This window comes from Perognathus longimembris, chromosome 16 (genome assembly GCF_023159225.1).
Source record: "Perognathus longimembris pacificus isolate PPM17 chromosome 16, ASM2315922v1, whole genome shotgun sequence".
In the NCBI taxonomy this organism is placed as follows: domain Eukaryota; kingdom Metazoa; phylum Chordata; class Mammalia; order Rodentia; family Heteromyidae; genus Perognathus; species Perognathus longimembris.
Window position 1 is genome coordinate 6,334,053 of NC_063176.1, and position 25,292 is coordinate 6,359,344.

The 25,292-nt window shown below is 34.6% G+C and overlaps 1 protein-coding gene across 17 annotated transcripts in view; it reads left to right on the forward strand.

The window, feature by feature from the left end:
• The window catches only part of Epha5 (EPH receptor A5), a 263,125-nt gene that overhangs the window by 14,688 nt on the left and 223,145 nt on the right, over window positions 1–25,292 (forward strand). For all 17 annotated transcript variants that reach the window (XM_048364408.1, XM_048364409.1, XM_048364410.1 and 14 more), the window contains exon 2: window positions 17,630–17,694. In XM_048364408.1, the coding sequence (XP_048220365.1) occupies window positions 17,630–17,694 (65 nt within the window). The remainder of the gene's footprint in view (window positions 1–17,629; window positions 17,695–25,292) is intronic.

Below are 25,292 nucleotides of genomic sequence, written 5' to 3' on the forward strand. Positions count from 1 at the left end.
TAGGTTATATTATATTATGGAAAGCCAAGGACATAATAGCTGTGTTTTCAGCCCCCCCCCACCCTGCTTTTCTTTGTTTGTTTTTCTTTTTCTTTTGTAGCAGCAATTCCAATCAAAAAGAAAACAAATATCTCAGTAAGAACTAGTACATAAGGTGGATAATAACAGAGTTTTCCCAGGCTGTGTTTTGCCTTTTGCATTCCTTTACCTGCTTATATCTTTAGAACTTCTGGGGCAATTAGGAGCTTTGTTTGAAGATCTCTGTATTAGCACATAAAAGAAATGTCTAGAAAATTAGTATGATATCATAATACCATGAATAAACATGTAGCTAAAATATCAATTTTATAAAGCTATCGAATATCAAGTTATAAGCCTTGATATATTTTACTTTGAAGTAGTGTTTCTGTACCCAAGTGCTCATCAGAGCCAAACTGAGGATCCTCTTGAGCACATGATATCTAGTCCCACCTAAACTCATTGGAACAAAATTTATTACAGCATTTCCAATGAAATCTAGACTTCTAGGGGAATCATTAGTTTGAGCAACGTCTTTATTTTGAGTTCTGTCTGTGTGTATGAACCCTTGCTTAAAATAGAAATAGTCAGAATTGAATTGGTGGGCAGGGCCTGGTGCCAGAAGACGATGATGTCAGTTTAAAGATCAAAAGTTAACCTTTAGAAATCCTTACTGTAAAGTGCCATTGCCATGGCAGTCTAACTGTGGAATAGGTGGAATTGTCTTATGGAACCAAGGCATGGTCAAATTTCAACGTGGTCTAATCTTAGTTAAGTAGAATATTCAATTGCTGGATTAGTGGAGGAGAAATTTCTAAAATGTCAAGTCTTGTAGGTTTTACATAATATCCTGATATTGGAGGTTTTATGAGAAACAGTAATGGATTTACATATAAACAATGTACTATATAGTGTTCTTAGGAGGACAGAGACAGAAATGCTATGTGTATCAAATCATATAAAATAATAGTTATTGAAATGAACTTCAGGAAATAAAAATCAAGAGTTCTTTTTTCCATGTTGCTGCTATTTTTTGTTTTCTTTTCTTTTTGTCATGTTTGTTTAGTTAATTATCTTTGGGAGGGTAAGGGGCAGAGAAATGAAGGGACAAAGGGTGAACAAATGTAGCAGTGGTACTCACTAGACACTATGTTGAAAATGAACTATCAATTTGTGGGTAGTAATTGGAGGGGAAAACTAGGAGAGAGCAAGGGAAGGGATGATATTGTCTAAAAATAAATGTATTCTTTATCTGATTCATGTAACAGTAACCTCTCTGTACATCACCTTCATAATAACAATAAAAACTGGGAAAGAATGAGGGAGGGGGAAACGTGGTTCAAAAGAAATGTATTCATTACCTGGCTTACATAACTGTAACCTCTCTATAAATCATCTCTCCAATAAACAATATATTTTTTTTTCATTTCATGACTGTCCAGGTGATGGACAGAGGGGTTACAGTTTCAGACGTAAGGCAGTGAGTACATTTCTTATCCAACTTGTTACCTCCTCCCTCATTTTACCCTGCCTTACCCCTCCCCACTTCCCTCCCTCCATGAGTTGTACAGTTGGTTTACGCCATATAATCTTGGAAGTATTGCTGTTGCCTTGGTTTGTCTTTTTTATCCTTTGTCTCTTGATTTTGGTACTCCCTTTCCCTTCCCTAGTTCCAATACAATACAGGCACATACAATATCCAGGGTACCAAAATCAGTTACAGTGATATCAGGAGTAAAACCACAGAAAGAAAGACAAAGAAAAAAAGGGCCTAATTTCACATGGTGTCTTGAAAATAACAAGAGGGATGTTTTGAAGCCATACCATTGTCTCCAACCATGCATCCCCCGAGACTGGACGAGGTCCCTCTAGGCTCCATCTCTTAAAATTTCCAACCCCTCCCACTGGTGCCAGCTAGTGACTAAGCCTTTTATTCATGGCTCTTTGGAGAGCATTTTAAGCTACAAGTTATAGAGTAGGAGCAGGTAGGGGAGACAGCGACAACAGAGATTCAATGATCTAATAGTGGAAACAAAAGCAATTTCTATTGTTAAAGGTGCTATAAATGACTGTGAAATAGCCCTAGGTACAATATACAAACATAAGATGTTCACATTTTGTAAAAGTGTGTATGTAAGTGAAAAAGTATTTAAACCATAGTTTGGGATACAAGCAATGACTATCTATGGCCACTAATTTCAAAACTATCAAATTGTAGGTGTCATTTTACATTTAACTTCCAATCATAGTAAGCCCATTTGGTGTGAGTTTATACAAGCACTATTTACACATTCTAAAGTACCACTATTAACTAGGATAATCATATCCCAAGAGAATCAGAGTTGGAATATTGGTGGATTATTTCACACATAATCTGAATCTAAAGAGAACTCTTAGGGCCTAGCACATTTGGGTGGTTGAGTGAGCAATCAGGAAGAAATTCCTGTTTTATTCACTGTTATGTCCCTAAAGCTTTGAGCAACTCTCGGCACTTCAATAGAAACCCAATAAATATTTGTTTATAAGTAAATATTTATTATAAACATCATATTCCTTCACACTTAAACTAATGTTTCTCAATCATTTATATGCTACTTCCATTCTATAGGATTATATTATGCTGCTATTGTGTAACAGGAAAAAAGGTCACAAAGTAGACTAATATACAGATATTTTGAAAAAAAAACATTGGGGTAAGAGATTGGGGAATAGGTGTCTGGTGACTTACGTTCACTAAGCTTAGAGATGTCATGACAGGAATCTGTCATTTTCTTTGTTTTACTCTCATGTGTGCTACTTTAAGATTATAAGGAGGCTGTTATATCTGAGAGCCTATCAGAGAGAGAAGAAAAAGAAAAACCACAGAATACTGTGGGTGGCATTTAATTCTGTAGTTTAGACAAAAAACAACAACCCTTAAACTTGAAAAAAATGAAACAAATTTATATTAATATCTCCCTGGTGAGAACTATGTAAAATGATGGCCAAATTTAGTGGTCACTAAGACCAATAGATCTTTGCTTTAAGCAAAGAACATAAAAATATGAGTATGTATATTTCCTAAAATCAGACAGTTGGTGTGACAAACACCAAGCACCACTGAGATTCTGGAACAAGAGAATAAATAATATATGGATAATAGGCATCAAGGTGTGCTAGCCAGGATATCAGAAAGATAGAAGTAATCTTTTATTTTATTTGACTTTACTTCCTTTGTCTTTCTTTCCTTTATAACCTTGCTAAATTACAAGTAGCAACCGTTGTTGTTCTTTTTGAGTAAAATTAAATCGAAGGTGCCAGATTAACAAGGGAAAATGATGCCTATTTCATTGATTTTGTCTTGAAATTCATAAATCATTTCACTTTAATAGATGGCTTAAGAAGCTATCATAAATGTTGGCAGCTATTTTGAGATGTCATTGGATGTGAGTATGAAAATGCTTATGTTTCAACACCTGAAATTACTTAGTGCAACATTCACTGTGCTTTGTTAGTACTTCTTCCTGTATTTTTGTATCTTGATTCATTTCCAAAACAAATTATTTTCCCCACTTCACCTGTAGTACCTTTCTTTTCTTTCCTAAGTAATAAAGAATCATATGTATGTCTGACACTGTGTAGTGCTGAATTAAATTTTAACAAAGTTGCAAGACTAACATGAAAACAGTGACTCAAGTTGTCAGCAAAAGTTAGGTCACCTCTCATTTTATCAAAAGAGCTACTGAATTACCCACTTATTTGCTTATTTGTGGAAAATGCCATCACCTTAAAAATATACATTATGGCATTCTGGAAGTTTCTGCCTATTTTAGCACATATTCAGATCTTATCATCATTTACTTTCCCTTCCAGGCTGGAAAGCTAATGATGGTTCGGACTATAGTGAAGTTTGATATATTTCCAGCAAGCATTGGGGCTAATTAGGGTCTGGGGGAAAGGATACATTCAAAACAAATATTCGCCTTGGTGTACATTTTCCACTCTATTCTAATAGTTTGTTTTAATGTGCTTTTCAACTTTTAAGCATCTAGAATATTTGGACAAATACATGCTCTATTTCACCCCTCCATTCATGTGCTTAAAGCATAATGGCTAGGAATTTTTTTTTAATTAAGGAAAGAGGGTCCATCATTACTTTGTTGCTTACCCTTTATTTTATACAACTTAATTGTTGAAAATGTAATACTGAACTCTTATTCCCGCAGGGAAAATCTAATGTCTCTTCTGCTTAGATTACTGTAGCTGAGGATTTTTTTTTTATCTTATTGCTATAGAGTAAGGACATTGTATTAGAAGCCTACCATCAATAATTCACAAATTAGCAAAACTCATTGAACTAGAACTTAAAATTTCAGAGGAGTGAATCTCTGCATTCAGCAAGCCAACTTTAGGCCAAGTGATACACAGTATTAAAAGAAAGCGATAAAAAGTCAAAAAACACATGGGCTTAGAATCCACCTCTATGCTTTTTAGTACTGGGATTTGGAGCCATTGGCCCATTTAAATCCGCTCAGGTTCAATTTCCTTTCCTCAAGTTCAATTTCCTTATGTGAAGTTCATTGTTAGAATTAAGTAATATGATATATAAATTAAAACATACAGTTTTATTAGTGTCAGCCACTGACATTAGAAAGAGAAGAATTGGGGCTTTCAAAAAATATCGTGCCAAGTGGCTCATGCCTATAGTCACAGCTAAACGAGAAGCAAAGATCTGAGAGTCGCCATTTAAAACTAGCCTAGGCAGAAAAGTCCCTGAGACTCACTCTTTTCTCTAATAATCTACTCAGAAAAGGCCAGAACTGGTGCTATGGCTCAAGTGGTAGAGTGCTAGCCTTGAGCTAAAGAGGCTCAGGGATAATGCCCAGGCCTGATTTCAAGCCTCAGGAGTGGCAAAATAAAATAAAATAAAATACAGAAGTAAAATCAAATCATTTCTTTATGATCACATGACAGCAAAGTCAGTGTCTTAAGACCTGGGCAAGGTAAAAGTTAATTGTGAGTTATAAATCTTTCTAATCATTTGTTTTAGAAAGAAGTAGCTGCATATAATAATTGTATACATGGTGTTGTAGGACTAAGCAGGCAATAAGAGAGGCTATGCTGTGATATGACGATTATTCAAACCTCTTATTTTATGCAGTGTTGGTTTCCTCTTACAGATAGGAAAACAAGCTGGACATTGGTGGCTCACGCTTGTTGTACTAACTACTCAGGAGGCTGAGATATGAGGACTGAGGTTCAAAGCCAGCCCATGCAGGAAAAGTTCACTAGACTTTTATTTCCAATTAACCACCAAAAAAAAAAAAGAGGGAAATGGAGCTGTGTCTCAAGGTAGTAGAGCACTGGTCTTGAGCAAAAGAGCTCAGGGACAGATCCCAATCCCTGAGCTCAAGTCCAAGATTGACAAAAATAAATTAATAAAAATGAACAATAAAAAAATATAAGATGTCACAAGTATGATTATAGCCTGCCACCAATGATCCCTTATGAACTGTATGATACTGGGGGTTTTTTATGCTATGGGTTTGAGATTGGTTGTTACTCCTTCTTTAACTGTTAGTGGATATTATGTTAGCTTTGCCTTGATTTTTGTATAGATTGACAGTGGATACTATTCTCAATTTCTTTTTGACAGCTCCTTGGATTTAGATTTGTAAAATGCATTGCCATTTTTTAATTTGGCTTGATTGGCATGTTTTCTCAGCTGGCACTCTACCAATTAAGTCACATACTAGCCCTGTTGTTTGCTGATTACTTTGGAGATGGAGTTTCACGGGTTTTTCTGTCTGTCTGGTTTTGAACCAAGAACTCTATCCAAGTCATTTAATTCAAAGACTTGAATATAAATTTGTCATTGATTCTTTTACTACCAAAGACATGCAGTATTTTGTGATAAAAAATATTTCACTGCTAAATTTTTGAAGGGCAGTGATACGTTTGGTTGGTTTTTTTCAAAAAAATGTTTATGAAAACACTTTACCTGTACACGGGTTGTTTTATTGGGGCATTTCCAAACATACTTGTGATATATACTGATCAAACTCACCTCTATTGCTCTCCCTTACCATCTTCTCCTTTCTTCAACATATATCAGTAATCTATTTTCCTACATACAAATAAACTACTTAGACCACTTTCATCCCCCATTGCCCTCTCCATTAGCCCTTGATATAAAACCTCTCAAAAATAGCTACCGTACTAGGGAAGGGAAAGGGAATATCAAAATGGAGAGACAAAGGATAAAAGACAAACACATGCAACAGTAATGCTAACAAAACTGTATGCTGTAAACCAACTGTACAACTCATGGAGGGAAGGAGGGGAGGGGAGGAGAATGAAGGAGGAGGTAACAAGTTGGATAAGAAATGTACCCACTGCCTTATGTATGAAACTGTAACCCCTCCGTACATCACTTTGACAGTAAAGAAATAAATATGTTTTAAAAAGAAAGAACAAAATAGCCACCGATTCCTGTTATTCTCTATGTATATGTGTATCTGAGTGAGTATATTAAAAAGAATATCACCATGGTATTTCATAATCATTTATTATATTTTTCTCAGAACAGCCCTCTCTATTGTTTCTATTTCCTTTTCTCCATAGGATTCCTTCTTTCATTTTCATACATAGTGGCAATATATTTCAAAATGATATAGTCTCCCTCTTTTCCTTCTGTCACCTTTCATAACCCTAAATAATCTCAAAATGAGAGCAAATACATAAATATATATGTGGATATATAGAACATATACACACCTGCAAGCATATATGTACATACATACATGAATATGCTTCTTTTCAAGCTATCATATATAAATGAAAACACACCATATTTGTATTTCTGAGGTTTGTCTACCTTACTTATAATGATGCTCTCTACTTCCATCTATCTTTCTGTAGATGACATGATTTCATTTTCCTTATGGCTGTGTGTTAATCTGTAGTTTGTATGAGTCATAACTTTATCCATTCACCTGTTGTTGAGCTTTTTAGCTCCTCCCACCGTGTATTGTGAGAAACTCTACCCTAAACTTGGGTATAAATATATCTTTCTTGTATATAGATTTACACTTTCATGGATATGTGGTCAATATTGGTAAGGCGGAATCTGAAGACCGATCTATTTTGACTTTACTGAGGAAACTCCATGCTGATTGCCACAGTGCTTACCCTATTTTACCTTCTCACTGAAAAGTGTATGGGACTTCTCTTTTTTTTTTCAAATCGTAGCCAGGATTTTCCATATTTTCTTGATAATTTTCATTTTAACTACAGTGAAATTGAATTTTAATTGGTTCTGAATTGTATTTTATTTAATGGATAAAGATGTTGAACAGTTCTTTATGTTTCGATTAACTACTTTTATTACTTCTCTTGAGAACTAAATTTCAAATTCACTTGACCATTTACTTATTGAAATACTTGGTTTTTTCCATTCAGTTTTTGAACTGCTTGTAAGTTCTGCAACAATTGGTGAAAATAATCTCCCATTCTGTGGGTTGCCTCTTGCTTTAGGTAATTATTTCTTTTGCTGTGTAATATGGGATTAAACAAATCGGGTTTAGTCCTACTCGTCAATTGCTGTTCTTGGTTTCTAGGCAATTGGAATTTTTTCAGAAAAAAATTACTTCTGTCTATAACTTCTGGAGTTTTCCTGCAATAGATTTTATGTTTCAGGTTTGTTCTTTGATCTGCTTGTAATTAAATTTTGTACAAGCTTAGTGATGAGGTCAAGTTTCAGCATCCTACAAGTACATAGTCACTTTTATCAGCACCATTTGTTAAGAGGTTATCTTTTTTTTCCATTGGGCAATTTTGGCTCCTTTGTTGAAAACACATTGGTGAAGCTTCTTTTTTAAATGTAATATAATTTACTGTAAAGGTGATCTACAGAAAAGTTACAGTTATATAAGTAAGGTAATGAGTATATTTCTCTCTTTAAATTAATTTATTTATTGTCAAAGTGATGTACAGAGGAGTTAGTTTCATATGTGAGGCAGTGAGTATATTTCTTATCAAACTTGTTATCTCCTCCCTCATTTCCCATACCTTTCCCCCTCTTCAACCCCACCACCACCGAGTTGTAGTTTATTTACACCATACTGTTGTCTAAGTATTGCTGTTGCATTGGTTTGCCTTTTACCCTTTGTCTCTCCATTTTGATGTCCCCCTTCCCTTCCCTAGTTCTGCTACATGTATATACAATACCAAGGGTACCAAAATGAGTTACAGTGTCATTAGGAGTAAAACCATGGGAAAAAGACAAAAGAAAAAGTGGCATAATTTCGCAAAGTTCCTCAAAAATAACAATGACAGTGATAAACCACTTACTTCCATAACTTGGGGTTCTTTTCCCTTAGCATCTTCTTATGTCTTCATCTGTACATGGCTATTGAGCTATTGTGATCTTCTGCTAGGGTGTATTAATTATTAGCAATGAGGGAAACCATAGAATCTATGTTTGTTTGGGTCTGGCTCACTTCACTTAGTATGATTTATTTCCAAATCTTCCCATTTCCTTAAGAATGGATGGGGCTGGGGATATAGCCTAGTGGCAAGAGTGCCTGCCTCGGATACACGAGGCCCTAGGTTCGATTCCCCAGCACCACATATACAGAAAACGGCCAGAAGCGGCGCTGTGGCTCAAGTGGCAGAGTGCTAGCCTTGAGCGGGAAGAAGCCAGGGACAGTGCTCAGGCCCGGAGTCCAAGGCCCAGGACTGGCCAAAAAAAAAAAAAAAAAAAAAAAAAAAAAAAAAAAAAAAAAAAAAAAAAAAAAAAGAATGGAGGAATATCATTCTTTCTGATAGAAGCATAGGAGTCCATTGTGTATATGTACATTTTCTTGATCCATTCATCTACTGACTGTATTCACCTGATAAACCAATAAAAATAAGTGTTTACCACATATAAACAAAGCCTAAGAGAGGCCAATTTTGAGGTTAGAAGGATTGAAAATTCATGATTCTCATTTCCTTTTCGTTTTGTTGATCTCAGCCTGTAGGCTTTGCTCTCTTACTGAACCTCCTTGCTTTTTCTAGAGGATTGTGTCACTTTCAGGAAATGAATCCAATACCCAGTCATTCCCAATGTGTCACAAGTTTTTCTTTGTGTTTTTTTTTTAAATTATAGAGTCTTTTCACTTGCAGAAACCCTTCAAAGCTCATTGAAAAGAACTGAATTATAACATTGAAACTATTAATAAAATGAACCAAAATAAATTCATTGGTTTCAAATTGTGAAAATAAAACAGTGAAAAAGTTAGAACAAAACTAGAGAATAGATCTTGATATTGGAAGGACCGTCTTTAAAAAGTACCATATAATTATGAGATTCTTGAAATAGGAGAACAATAGTCTTTCTATATCTACTGTGGTAAAGAAATCTTTGGATATTATGCCGTTTTACTGAGAAACAAGTTAGGGAATTTTTCCTCCAATAATGGAGTCAATTGAGTAAAGGCCTAACTGGGGTTTACATAGATAGCGTATAGTGCCTTACTTAGAATGACAAGAATGTGAGAAAAGAGGTACAGGTGATGACATCGCACTCAGTAATGTGTGTTATGAAGAAAACATAAACATACCACTCACCAGAAAGGAATACCAATTACAGTCAAATATATTTTAATTTTTTTAAAAATATTAAAAAAATATTTTGTGGCTAATGTATAAGAGAAGGAAATACTCCAAGACAGAGTTTAAAGAAAAGTTGACATTTGAGGGCAATAATAATTTAAAATGGAACTCGTTTTTGTGTGTGTAATATTTCCCAAATAGTCTTTTTGCAGCCGTATTGTATGTAGAAACAAGGAGAAGGCATATGTGCTAGGGTTTAATTTGTGGCCTTTTGAGGGTCAGGGAGATACGTTTATGTCGTAGAGGGATGTGTGTGTGCAAGCCTTGTGTGCAAAAGGAGGCTACAGGAAACAGCAGGTATAGCTCATGGCTGGTCGTGAGATCTCAGTTACTACTTTTTTCTTACTTCTTTCTTGATGTCTCTTCTGTGGATTTGAACTGGACTGTAACTAGCCAGTATTCTTGGATGAACAATGATTGGTTTGTTGAGATGATTATATAAAAGAGCATATAATAATTTCTTCATAAAATACCCCTCAGAGTAAGAATCCAATATGTTCTTTCCCCTTATTCTTTCTTTGCATGTGTTGGTAGGCTCTGTAAAAGAAATAATGTTCTACCATTCATTTCCATGGAAATGTAGCTGTTTATTGATTTCTGCCTTTAAGTCAAACCAAGGGATGCCAGAAATCTACATAATGTCTCTAAACTTATAATCTAACTTTTAAGCCAGATTTCTAAATTGGGTTCTGCAATGAGAAATGTGTCCTTTCCCCTTCAAACATTTTGTTAATTGTTCTTTGTTGCCTGAAGCAGTTGTTGATTTTTTAAATTTATCCCAGAAGCACACAAGAATCATATAGGTGCTGAATGGAACTAAAGGTAAAGGCTATGAGTTTGAGCTTTTAAAGATTAAAAGTGGATTGTAGTTGAAACCAATATCTTCTCTGATATTGTTAAGTGGAAATATGCACCAAGAATTTATCCGAAGTCTCCTTTAATCTGGGTGCTGATGGCTTACACTCGTAAGGCTACTTTCTCATAGGACGAGATACAGAGGATGATGGTTCAAAGGCAGCCTCAGGAGAAAAGTCCCAAAGTTCCATCCTCAGAATAGCCAACTCCTCTGAAGCCTTGGCTCAAACTCGTTTGTGCCTGCTGCACAAACAAGGAGGGCAAGGCCTTGAATTCAAGTTTAACGTCCTCACAAAAAACCAAAAGTCCATTGTACTAGATATGACTTTGATTCCATGCCCTCAGAGATAAAGAATGTTCAGTCTGTCTGCTGTTACTGAAATATATTCTTGGTAGATGTCTATCTGCCACAGTAACAGTGCTTGCTAATGTGAAGATTATGGTGGAAACGGAAGTACTGCAAGTGTAAGCATATGTTTTGTAACATCTACTGCTCCTTTCTACTGTGTAGGTCTTGTGTACCTACTGTGATGGACCGTAATGCAATTAAATGCCCTTAGGTCTGTCTTTTTATTCTTCAGTCTGACCACATATACATTCCAATGTCTTTATTTCTCCTGGTAAATCCAATATATTGTCCTGTTCATAGTGACTAAGGTTAGCAAGATGTTCAGGAAAAAGCAGAATAGTCGATATGACACGACACAGGTCTGGGTGTTTGGAAGTTGTGTACATCCAGACTGTATGTATTTATGTTAAGTACAATCAATCTTATATTGTTAGAATGTATAACATTGTCATCTTAGTTGTTTTCTTGTGCCTAGTGGATCTTAATCAGTTTGTTTACTTCCTTTGAAACTGATTACAAATCAGAGCAATCTTTGTTTTAAACTTCATTTTAGTATCAAACTTATGTAAAGAGGGGTTACAGTTACATACGTAAGGTAGTACGTACATTTTTTTCTATCTTAATTTTTATTGTCAAGGTGATATACCGAAGAGTTACAGTTACATAGGTAAGGTTGTGAATGCATTTCTTTTCAAATTTATTTCCTCCCCTCTCATTTTTCCTCTCACTTTCCTTCCCTCCCCACCCTCCGCCCCACCACCTGCAAGAATAAAGGGCTAACAAGTGCAACAGCAATACTCGCAAGACAATATGTTGGAAATTAACAGCAATCCTTTGCCTTTTTCACAATAAATTCTTGACTTGTTCAAGAAAGCATTGAAATGATCAATCCATATTAATACAATTAGAGCATATTTACGATTATTTAGAATTAGATTTATTAGAGTCTATTATTTATTTTTCCAACATATAAGACTCTTACTTATTGAAAGGTCCTCAGTTATTGAGTTTTTTTCCTCATGTATATTAACTTTAGGAATTCAGTATAAATTACATACTCATTGACCCCTGTAGAGTTATTTCTCCTGAAAAAAGTCTTCTTAATTACTGATTAGAATGCCAATCTATTCGCCCATCTTTATCATAATTATACGCTTGAAAGCTGGGGACATATGACCTTGAAGGCTGTCTCTCAGGATAATCATGTCTCTCCAGTTTAAAATATCAATAATAGAATAAAAACATTTCCCACAAAATTTCAGATATCTAATTAATGTCTTTGAGATAACTGTGGTATCAAACATTTCCTCTAATTATATTCATTAGTGGCTTCTCATGGACAAGTTTTAATTAAGTTGTACAATGGAGATCAATACTCATTGTATATTCATTGCAATTTACAACAAGCATATATACTGTTCAGAACAATTTAATTACTGTAATTGTAGCACAGAAGACACTTAGTGATTGTACTCTATTATTGCCAGTCCCTCCTTTTTCAAAAATTTGGTAATAAAACTGGGAAATTAACTTTTGAAAATTCACATTTACATGGACCTAATCTCCTTCTCATCGTCATCCTCGTCCTCCTCCTTGTCCTCCTCCTCCTCCCTCACCACTTCTTCCTCCTCCTCCCCTTCTTCTTTCTTTTTCTTTTTACATAACTACTTTTTCTGTATTTTGTGTAAGTAGTTTGGGGAAAATTAGCATTAATAAAACCAGAAGTATAATGATCTTCATAGAGGCCATCATGAATGCTGAGACTTTATTAAAGCATAAACATGAACCTCTTTTAATATTTAGTAATAACTACACTCGTTTTGTGAAAAAAAAATTGGGGAAATGTGTGGTTAAAAGTCTCTGCTTTTCTTTCAAACTAAGATGATTTTATTATTTTTATTTCCTAGAATGAATGTATTATTTTCTTCTCTAAGGGCCACTTCCAAATATACTCACTTCTATCAAAAAGACAGTGGTAATGATGTGACACACAAAGAAACATGGAAACATAGACAATTTAGGTTCATCTATTGGCATATGCATCCACAAGGTTCGTCCTCTTTGCAACTAGTGAAATGTATGTCACAAGAGTCTATCCTCAACACCTTTTACTTTGTGCATTGCAAAATGCTTAGTCTCCACCTTGGCTTTTTTCCATTAATTGCCAATTGAAAATATCTCCCTTACCCTCTTTCCACAGATTTTATAACAAAGAACATTGGCAGGTTCTATCAAATGTCCTTGTTTAAACCCACTGGTGTAGGCATTTCAGACAAACCCTTTGATCTGCCCTACTGACCAGATAATTGCTTTGCCGGACAGTTACTCAGTTGTTAATACTCAGACTAGATTTGTGAACATGAGTCACTTGGAGTATTCTCTAAGACAATGATAAAATTCAAAGCTTAGAGCTAAAATCTGGGTGCTATTAAATATGTAGGAATACCTACTCATTCAGATTTAGAGAGGGAGAATCACGGATGACTTCTTGAAGATGAGAGTTTCTGAAAAACAGACAAATGAAAAGGAGAAATTTGAAAGGAAAAAGGTTGCTGAGGAAACATAAAACATTTCCTAAACCCTGGGTAACAGAACAGATTTAGTTTCTTTCTTTTTGTTTTTTCTGTTTCTGATAAGTAAAGAAAGATACTCATTTTTAACCAGGTTCTGGTGGCTCATTCCTATACTCATAGCTACTTAGGAGGATGAGTTCTAAGGACTGTGGTTCAAAGCCAGCCTGTGCAGCAAAGTCCCTGAGACTCTTATCTCCAATTAACCACCCCAAAATGGAAACTAGCTGTGGCTCGAAGTGGTAAAATGCTGGCCTTGAGCAAAAGAGCTCAAGAATAGCAATCAGGTGTTGAATTCAAGCCTCATTACATATTCTCTCTCTCTCTCTCTCTCTCTCTCTCTCTCTCTCTCTCTCTCTCTCTCTCTCTCTCATCCCTGTAAACTTTTAGTATTTATTCTGAGGCACTGGAGAACTTGTTTCAAGTCTAAAATATTTATTCTGCTTTGAAAGGACAAAAATCATAATGCAGTAATCTGAAAGTAATCTTAAGCGATTAATTTTACTCTCTCATTGCAAATTCAGGAATGGTATATATACGTAATCTTCTTTGCATTGTGAACTTATTGAAATCATATTTCAAGAATGAAAGTGAACATAGACAGTACTATGAATTGACAGATATATATTTTCTATAAACTTCCTCATCTATCCTATTAAAGCATTTTGACAGCCATGTAAGTAAAATTTTATAGATTATGATTATATCTAGTTTTGTACTTTGTAACATAATTCAATATTAAAACCTTCTAGTAATGCATACTAATAGCTAAGTCTATATTTTGAGGTCATCCATTTAATACCATTGGTTGTGGGGGGGAAAGGGTGTAGATTAAGGCTAATTAAAGTGAGGACATCTTTGAGAATTTTCTGTAATCATGTTTTGGTGGAGATGTATTGTTTCAATTTTCCCTTGCTGTGGAATGTTTTTATTTGTCCTTTGGGATGAATGAGAGCTTAGCTGGGTACAGTATTCTTGGTCAGTAGTTATTTTTCTTTGGGTGTGGCAGGTACCTTATTCCAGGCTGTCCTTGCTTTCATGGTCTCTGCTAAGAAATTGGCAGTAATTCTGACTGGTTTTCCTTTATAGGTGATTGTTCTCGTCTTTCTGGCAGCTTTAAGGGTAATTTCTTTGGTCTCTATTGATCCTGTATGGATTACGATGTGCCTGTTCTGAAGACAATAGCTCAGTAGCTCATAGGTGCATATGATCCCATAAGATGACACTAAGCAACATGATTGCCAAAATATGGAAACCAGTGGTTTATCATTGATGTTATTTTTTAACATACTATATGTGTCTTCTGTGTATCTTCCCTATGATTTAGCCCCTGTTGTCACTATATTTGATTCTGGTACCTGGGTAGTTTATATATCTTTGTCTGAATTAAGGAAGGGGAGGGGAACATTAAAATGGCGAGACAAAGGGTAAAAGGTGAATCAATGCAACAGCAATATTCAAGACAATATGTTGTGAACGAATTGTACAACTGGAGGGGAGATTAAGGAGGAGGGCAGATGGGAAAAATGAAGGAGGGGGTAACAAGTTGGACAAGACATTTACTCACTACCTTACGTATGTAACTGTAACCTCTCTGTCCATCACCTTGACAATACAAATACAAATAAAGTGAGGACAACCCTATTTTGAAAAGACATTTAGAATTCTGTTGGTAAAAGTGAATATTTCAAATTTGCATACTAAGATGCCTACAAGGAATGTTGTTTTTCCAGGCAGACTCTACAGATTCCTAAAATTTCAATGTGTATCAGTTTGCTACTTCAGGATTTAGTTCTCTTTGATTGCTGTTTCAGTAACCCCCTTAGTTTGCTAATTCTACTTCATCTCCTCTACAGATACATTGCTACTCAATATCAAAGATTCATCCCATAAATCGTTAAAATGAATAAACATAACCATTTAAGTTTGCACTCCCTTGGTATTTAGTCCTGTCTAGACAGAGCCCTCCTGCCCCAGAAATACTAAAATGAGGACAAGGACATTTATATTTAATGTAGCCTTATCCCCATGGAAACCAGAAAAACTAACAATAGAGTTAAAAAAAATCACAACAAAGTGTAAATCTGACTGAAAATCAGAAGCAAAGGCATGACTGGTGAGGCAGATCTCCATAGTCAGTGGGGGGTAAAAACAGTTTTAGGTATTTTTCTTTTTGTTGTTTCAAATAGTAGTTTTTAAGTTCCATAAACGGTTTCATTATCCCATAAAACCATTATGATATGAGTAGCCTATACAATAACAGAAACATCATAAGGCATGCATTTCATGCATATTTGTAAGAAAGAGAAGCATAACAAGATCATGCATATGTCATAATTAGCATACATCTGCGTTTTCTACACAGTCTTATTTTTATGTTGCTAATATTGTTATAGACTTCTAGTTTAGTTAATAGAATACATTTGAAAATGTTATCTTATTCTCATTAGTGTATTCCAATTTGAAATAAGCTGATAGATAATAAAAGTTATATGTACCTAAAATTTATACACTATATGTAATTCCAGTTGCAATGATGTGATAATCATAACTTTATCAATCTTAGTCATTTTAATCTTGTGTTATTCTCCACAGTGTGACAGCAGCCTATCGACTGTTATTACAATTGCAGATAGAATTGTTGACTTTAATTTTATGTCATTTCAAATTAATGCTCTTGAAGTTTCTGGAGCGTCAGTCCCTCTAACTGCTTATTTAAATTGGTCCAGAAACATCTCTGTGGGATAGAGGCAGACTTGTAAAGATAAGAATCTGAAATCCAGCACATCTGTTATCGAAAGCACACCACTAGACCGTACCTGTTCATTTAGGTTGATTTGTGAAGGAGTATATGTAAGCGGAGAGTGTATGACTGTGTGGGCCTGTGTACATACTCTTTTTAGTTTTTCTTTATGGTGATGCTGGTCATCTCTATCGTAGTCATTTCCAAGTGTAATGTACCTGACAATTCATTATGGTCATGTCTAAGTACAGAAATCTTGGGAAAAATGCAGTGGACTCTTAATTATACCAACAACCTCCCCCCCCCCCCCACCCCCAGTTCATTACCATTTTCTTGTCTTGGTTAAGGGTTTGTAGATTTATTTCTTAATTAAATTTGCAATTTGGATAACAGATTTTGGTTAATATTACAAAAATGTTACAAGCTTGGGAATAGTTTATTGCTGTTTAATGTAAATTATTTGTTAATTGCTTCATAACAGCTTTCCTGAAGAAAATAAGTTTAGCTACAATTTTATAGCTGTGGCTTAATCCCAAGATGGAGTTTCTTTACACAAAGCTTCACAGGCTTTTTATTGATTTATCTATCTATTTACATCTATCTATCTGTGTATCTATCTATCCTCTATTTCTTTTTTAGCATGTACCAATATAGGAGTTTCAATATCTCTAATGCACATTTTTGCTCAGGGCTTTCATACTACTATTTGAGCTGCTCTTCCAGTTCCAGCTTTTAGTTTGTTAACTGGAAACAGGAGTCTCTAACATTTGTCATCCCTGATTGGCAATGAACTTAGGTCCTTGGATCTGGGTCTTCTAGTATCTAGGCCTATAGATGGGAGACCCTAGGCCCTAGTGTGGTCTTTTCTTTCTTGGTTTTTCTTATTCTTATTATTTGTTCCCCTTCTCCCACCTTTTTTTTTGTGCCAGTCCTGGGGTTTGAACTCAAGTCATTTTTTTTCCCCCTCAAGGTTAGCACTCTACCACTTGAGCCACAGCTCTATTTTTGGTGATCAATAAGAAATAAGAATCACAGGGACTTTCCTACATGGAATGGCTGTGAAACTGATTCTCAGACCTGAGTTTCCTAATTAGCTAAGATTACAGGCATGAGCCACCGGCACCTGGCTTGTTTATATGTTGTAATTATAATTGTTATCTAAGTATTTGTTAAATATTGCTTTGGTTGATGATATAAGCTAGTCAGTAGTGTCTTTCTAGCATATATCAAGCACTGCATGCAAATCTGAACCTCACTTAATAATAAAAATAATAATAGTAATAATAATAATTTGCCCTCTTTCATCCCCATAATGGTTTCTATTTTTAATTTAATCACATTTTTAATAATAAAAACATAGTATAATCTTATTTCTATAAAAAATGTACATTTAGTAACACTATTCCTATAGGGAAACATTGTTATGTCTTTTAATCGGTTGTATGTTTTCTCTTTCAGTGAACTTATTGGATTCACGCACTGTTATGGGGGACCTTGGATGGATTGCTTTCCCCAAAAATGGGGTAAGTCCCTGTTCAGTTTTCCTTGAGACATGACCTTCAAGCATGGTGGCATACAGCATACTCTATGTGCATGGAATTGGGAATTCTCTGAATTTTCAAATTCTCTCAATTTACCAAATGCTGGATGACTATGTGTGAGGTGTGGTGAAGGTCCTCAAGTTGGCTTTGACAGGAAAAAATCATGAGTGATTAAATAATACATATATCATTTTCTTAAATACATTATTTTCCTTAAACATATCATTTCCTAAAATCAACCAATCTATCTATCTGTCTGTCTCTGTGTGTACAGACTACTTGTAGTTTTCCTTTGTGGTGATGATGTTCAGCTCTATCCTAGTCATTTCCTAGTGTCTAAGGATTTCCAAACATAATCTACCTGCCAATTCATTCTGGTCATGTCGAAGTACAGAGATCTTGGAAAAATGCAGTGGACTCTTAATTATAGAAACAAACCCCAACTACGAGTTCATACATAAAAGGAATCTGTGATTTGATGATCCTTTGCCATTATAGTTATCATGTTGCATAGAAAATAAAATTAATATCTATAACAAATACTGATTCAAAGCTGAGACCAATTCATTTTTAATTTTCTTTGCAGAATTAGAAAAATGAAAACATTAGAAGAATTAAATTTCACTGCTATTAAATATTTCTCAGACTATCACTTCAATATTTGTTGTCACCATTTAAAGATTCTATTTCAGTTTTTGAAGATTTTTCCACTGAAAATTTTTCAGAATAATGTTTTCATTGGAAAGTTTTATAATTAACAATTTAATACATTGTTTTATTCATGTACATTACTATTAAAATATGTTGTATAAAATATGGCACATATGACCATATAATGTGTTCATTATAATAATATGAATAATATTGGTATAATTATCTTACTAATTAATATACTTTAAGGGCTAGGAATATGGCCTAGTAGTAAAGTGCTCGCCTCTTACATATGAAGCCCTGGGTTCAGGGGCTGGGAATGTGGCCTAGTGGTAGAGTGTTTGCCCAGCATACATGAAACCCTGGGTTCGATTCCCCAGCACCACATATATAGAAAAATCCAGAAGTGGCGCTGTGGCTCAAGTGGTAGAGTTAAACCCTGGGTTTGATTCCTCAGCACCACATTTATAGAAAAAAGTCGAAAGTGGCGCTGTGGCCCAAGTGGTAGAGTGCTAGTCTTGAGCAAAAAGAAACCAGGGACAGTGCTCAGGCACTGAGTTCAAGCCCAAGGACTGGCAAAAAAAACCCACCGTAATTAATATACTTTAAAATCACTATCTTACACTGAAAATAATAAATCTTGTCACATGAATTTTATGTAAAAAACAATTCATTCTATGAGACAAAATTTTATTAGGGTGGTTAATATTTTAATATACTTTGGTTTCCAAGCTAAAGCATTCATACTCATTATAGAACCACCCTGACACTGACAAGTAACATTTCCAGTTTGCTATTTCAAGAACAGTACTTAAACAATATGAATACTTAAACTATGTTAAGGGAAGAAATTAATAAAGAATCATGGCATAGTGAGAATTGATGGTGTTCACGATACTGCTAGTGACTAACAAAGACAGCATGGTGGTATTTAGAAGAATTTCTAGTCCAATGTTTCTATAGATGTGCACAGGTTTTAAAGAGGCAACTATATTGCTTAAAGTCACTCAAGTGATTTGTTATATAACCAGAATGATTATGCTCTTGGTGTTTACATACACAATATCTTATCACTCTTTCTAAGTAAATCTTGCCTCCATCCCTAAATTTATCTTTACTACATAGTTATGCTTAATTAACATTGAGCCCTAAAAAAATACACAGAGGCTACTTAGCATACTATTGATTGATGGCAAATTAAACCAACTAAAAATAGGTAATTTAACCAAAACTATTCAGTTTGTAAGAAACTGAATCCAGTCCAATCCTTGATAATTTGACCCTGAGGTGAGTTTGGCCAAATGGTGAGTTATTCAGCATCATGTCTGAACAAACCACACAAGACAACCCTCTATTGTATACACTGCAGGAATTGGTGCTAGAAAGAAAATTCATCTCAAAGGAAGTTTTAAATGAGAATTTAATGACATTTACTTTATCTTTCACTAAGCAAGCATGCACTTTGAAACAATGTCTGGCATATAGGACCCCAAGGTTTAGGTTACAATTTTTATACTGAATACATGATATATAACTGTGTGTGTATGTGTGTATGTTTATGTGTGTATACAGATGTAATTGTAGATTACAACACACACAATGAATAAGAAGTATTAACTTAATTTCTAGCTATAGTAATAGAATTCTGTATGTAATTTGGAGGGAGAGGGCTCTCTGAATCTCCATTTTCTAGTCTTATAAATGGTGAGGCTAGCTACTTTATTGATCTATTTCATAGTATTCTTTTTTTCTACTATTTTTTCTTTATTGTCAAAGTGAAGTACAGAGGGGTTACATTTTCATATGTAAGGCAGTGAGTACGTTTCTTATCCAACTTGTTACCTCCTCCCTCCTATTCCCCCATCTCTCCCTCCTCCTCCCCCTCCATGAATTGTACAGTTGTTTACAGTTGTAAGTATTGCTTATGGAATGGTTGTCATTTTATCCTTTGTCTCTTGATTTTGGTATTCTCTTTCTCTTCCCTAGTTCTAATACACATGTATACAATATTATTTCTAAGACAAACTGAAATAATATCTTTAATGAAACATGAGATCACTAGACTACTTAAGAAATAGAAACAATGATGGCTGATTAAAAAAACTGCTTTGCAAATTAAGAATGTAGTCAGATAGTAATGTTTTTGTTGTTAAAAGAAATAACACTGAGATACCTGTTTGGCCTATGGATGGTCAGTGAAGTTTGGGAAGGATTAAACAATTTTCGTATTTTAACACTCATAATGGGAGTCAGTATTCTAATTTCCTTTCAAATAAAATCAGTAGTATGGAATGGAGTTTTTAGATTTTTCCTTCAGAAAAAAACAAATCCAAAAGAAAAAACAAATCCAAGCAAAAACCAGAAAAACACAGACTGAGTTAAAGATGAATTGGTATAAATTATGAGTAGTTAATCTCTTCTAATTTTCACTGCTTATTTGAGCACGGCTTATTTGCACTTATTTTGTTCAGATCAGTCTTTGATAAAGATTCATATTGTGACTCCTAAACATTTTCATTTTCAAATACTTAAGGAACTTTCCTAAAATTGTCAGTGATTCTATGAAATAGAATTTCAGAAGTACTGTGGATTAGAAAGAGATAAAGAGATTTGTTGATTTTATGATATACTTCATGTAACCTGTCTCTTATGTTTTCATCTCATTTTAAAATGTTTGTAAACTTTGTTAACATTCAGTTTAATTGAACACTATCATTTAATTTTTATTTTTTTTAATTTGCAGGACAAATGTTCCTGCGAGCCATCTCATAATTCTGGTAGTCATTTCCATAACTATTAACATAACTATTAACATACCATCATTACATTAATAACAATTGCTAGTTTTACTATTCCCTGTAGTTATTAATATGCTGTATTTTGATAAAATTAAGAAATGTTAATTTTAAGAAACATATAAGGATAAAATGTTACTAAACCGATTTTATACTGTGTGTTAAAATAGACTATTGGATGTTATGTAGATTTAAATGCATATTATTATTTTCTACCATTATATCCTCATGCAGCAGAATTTCAAAGCCCTAAAAATCCTCAAACATCCAACTATGCTTCCTTCTTCCATCCCTCCCCAATGCCTCAGTATTGTTTTTCACTCGCTGCAGAGTTTCTCATTCTCCACAATTTGTGTGCTAGGAACCACATGGTACACACCCTTTTCATACAGGCATCCTTCACTTCAGCACTTTGTATTTAAAGTGGCTTCTCTGTTTAGAACTTACTAACAAATTAATTTTTATTGTGGAATGTCTCAAAACTTTAGAACATACCAAGATTTTAATTTGGGGCTAACTTGGTCTATAAACATAAGAACAAAATATCTATAATAACTACCTTCACGTTAAGTTTCAAATGTGTGGTTCCAAACCCAAGTGTGTTTCTTAGACCAAGACAGAACCTTAAAGTGTGTACATATGTCTCTTTCTCTAAAGGAAACTATCACGTGGTGTAAATCCAATTTCAGTTACAATAGTAAAACTATCCTCACTAGATTAATCTACCTGATAGCAGTGTTTTTTTGTCTTAATTTTCTGATTGAGTCATTTGGTTGAACAACTATAGACCCATTAAACTCTTTCTGATATGAATATTTTCTCAGTTAAGTATTTTCTTCTCCATTTCTTTTTTTACCTTAATCAGTCTCATGTTCATAGAATCACCAGCTTAAATATAAACACACTGAAAATATTTTTTGCTTCTTTCTAGTTACCTTAGAGTTATTTATTTCACTTTCTGCAACATCTCATTCTGATTTATCTATGTACCAGAAACGTATGCTAAACATCATAGTTTCCTGGAAATGTTTAGCAATTATCTTCCAGGCTTATTCTTATGAGAATAAAAAGTACTGATCGTAGGTGTTTGTTTAGAATGAATTACACTCTTACATCTCAGAAATTCCACCATTGCTCTTTTTTTCCATGTGCTATTTCTAGAGATAATCATAAGACACACCTGCTTCCTTTGCGTTGATGGAACTAGACAGTCCCTCTGGGTCTTCGCTACTTCCTGGAGCCCACAGTTGGATGTTTTATGTTCCCCTAGGCATCACCTCTTGGCCTTATGGGAAGTTCTTATTTTGCTAGTGCTATATATATATTTTCTCCCATTCTGAAAAATATTTTTAAAAAGCAAATACATCCTTGAAATAACTTTATGTTAATCTTTAAGGCCATTGGGATCATTTATAATCAGTAATTCATTTTAGAAATTTAGGGTATTGACTTTAGTCATAATTGTACTAACATAGAAGAAGAGTGACTTGGTTTATGCCTAGGAGAGAAAGAAAAAATGATCAGTTATGTAATAACATAATGGCTTCTTTGTTTTATTGTCACTGTATCCTATTTACTCAATTTTTTGAGACAAAGTGTTATTAACTTTCAAAATTGAAAATGACTGAATTAGATTACTTGCTGTGGTCTAGGCACACACCTTTAATGTCTCATGCTTAATCAGAAAAGGTCTTAAGCGACTTTTCTGGCACTTACATTCTGGGGGAAAAGGGGTGTGTGTGTGTGTGTGTGTGTGTGTGTGTGTGTGTGTGTGTGTGTGTGTTTGTGTGTAGTGCCTATGTTCCCCAAATTAAAACAGTGGGAAATGTCTTTGAGCACTGAGTATCTCCTCTCTTTTGATTATAATCACCTTCAGTTTTGCAAGAATCTTTTTTTTTTGCTGTTTCCTTCTGAAGGAGAATAACAACAAACTCAGAGGCCCACACTAAGCATGAAGAGGCAATAAAGATTAAAGGAATGCTGAACTGGGAAGGAAAGAACAGATTAGTGGATGTGGAGAAGGTCTTTATTTGGACAATGATAGAAGTGAATTCTTAAGGAAATGGATATTATAATATATAATTCAAATGGCAATGTAATGAAGAACAGAACTCAGACTCATCCAAAGAAGCTTTGTGTTCATTTTATTTGAAAATGAATACACTCCTTATCCATAAGGTAATTAAGGTAAATAATTTAAAGGATTCAAGGTAGTCATTAAGCATAGGCTGATGGTTAAAAGACACAAAATTTTGCATTTAGATTTCCCACATGGAATCTTAGCAGTTATGAAGAAAAGTTTATTAAAATGTCCAACCTTTGCTTCTGCAAGTGAACCTAACGTGATGTCTTTTTTGTTCATGTATGTGCATACATTGAGCTATCAGTAGTCACAGTATCCTGAAGATGTGGATGATACTGACATAATATTTGCTAATACTAATGTATCTTATATGTTATGCATAAAAATTTTCCCGTGGGTGATCACTGAGTATATTATTTGAGGTCAGTATAAAATAATGTAATTATTTGTGGCCTTAAAACACACTTCTAACCTTACAGGAAAACTTAAAAGTGTAAGTTAGGAAATGAAGTTTTTTTGGTATCATTCTCTTGATAATCTACTTACCTTAATCCACCACTGACCTGACAGTTAAATGAACTAGGTGTTCCATGCTTGATATGTAGTACAGCTCAGAAAGGCATTGCTGTGACATAGGTTATCTCTTTGCTGTTGTATGCCTTGCCATGCAAATTGCCTTGTTTCATCTGAACTTCTGCTGTTCTCTTTTTCCCCAAATCGTAATGTGAAGATACAATGTGCATCAATTTGTCTAGCTTTGTATCCAAATCTTAATTTTCATTTGCTTTATTTTGCAATTGACTATATCATAAGCAAGGACCATCCAGTGTCAATATTAACTTCGAGTCCTTTCGAAGTGATCATTATACAAGTTGTGACCAGTGAGACACATCTGTAATCCCAGGGACTGCTACTTAAATTGAGATGATTCTGATTAGAAACCATCCTAAGCACAAAGTTCATAAGACACTACCTCAGGCAAAAAAAAAAAAAAAAATGATGGACGTGGTGGTCCATACCTGTCATACCATCAACATGAGGAGTGTTAGGTCCAGTCAATCCAGGGGAATTGAGGGGCATAACATGACTCTACTGGAAAAAGAACCAAGTTAAAAGGGCCTGGAGGGGTGGCTCAAGTGATAGAATGACTGACTGCCTAGCAAGCATAAACCTTGAATTCAAATCCCAGTAGCATCCAAAAAGCAAAACCAAAGCAGAAAAAAAGAAGGAAGATCATATATACATATTCAAGTAATTATTGTTTTGATGTGTGACATCTGGACATAACCTTCTTCCTGAATTTTTTTTTCCTCACTGTAATTTTTATCCGGTTCATATTAGATACTAATACTTTCCTTTTTCTCATTAAGTACTGCAAGGAAATTTGTTCATCTCTACCTAGATATTTCTCTGCCAAATAATAGAATCTATGCAAAATTGAGACCTAAATCCTATTTTCCTCAGAAAACATTTTCTATTCTCATTGATGTTTATATCACTTTCCATGTGTAAATATGGCATTTCTTTTAAAAAAATCTCTCATCTTCACATTTATTAATGAAGATGTCAAATAAATCTGGGCCTTTCAAAGGTCCTTGGGGCCCAAACACAAGGTACTTTTTCCAAGCAGTTTGATTGCTGTTTATCATGATCCTTTTTTTTTTTTTCTAAATAAACCATCCTTCAGCTGTTTTCAATGCGTGTGACAGTGCTGCCATGCAAGTCAATTTGAATTAATTTTGCTAGCAAATGCTTTATGGTTCTGAGTACATAATCTCCCTCTCCCACAGAGAAAAAAATATACTGTAATCATCCAGCTTTCCTGTTGATTATTTCCATTAAAGGCAGCAGGGGAAGAGAGAATGCTCAAGAGTCCTCTTGCATTTGAAGTTTTTGAAGTGTTTGCTATTCACTGCTATATTATCTGACTTTTCTTCCCTTTACACTGTTCCATGTTTGCGCTAAGGAAGAAAATGATGGTCTAAGGCGCTTAACCTGGAACTGTCTTGATTTAGAACCTAGTGCTAATGTCCTCGTGGTCTTATACCTAT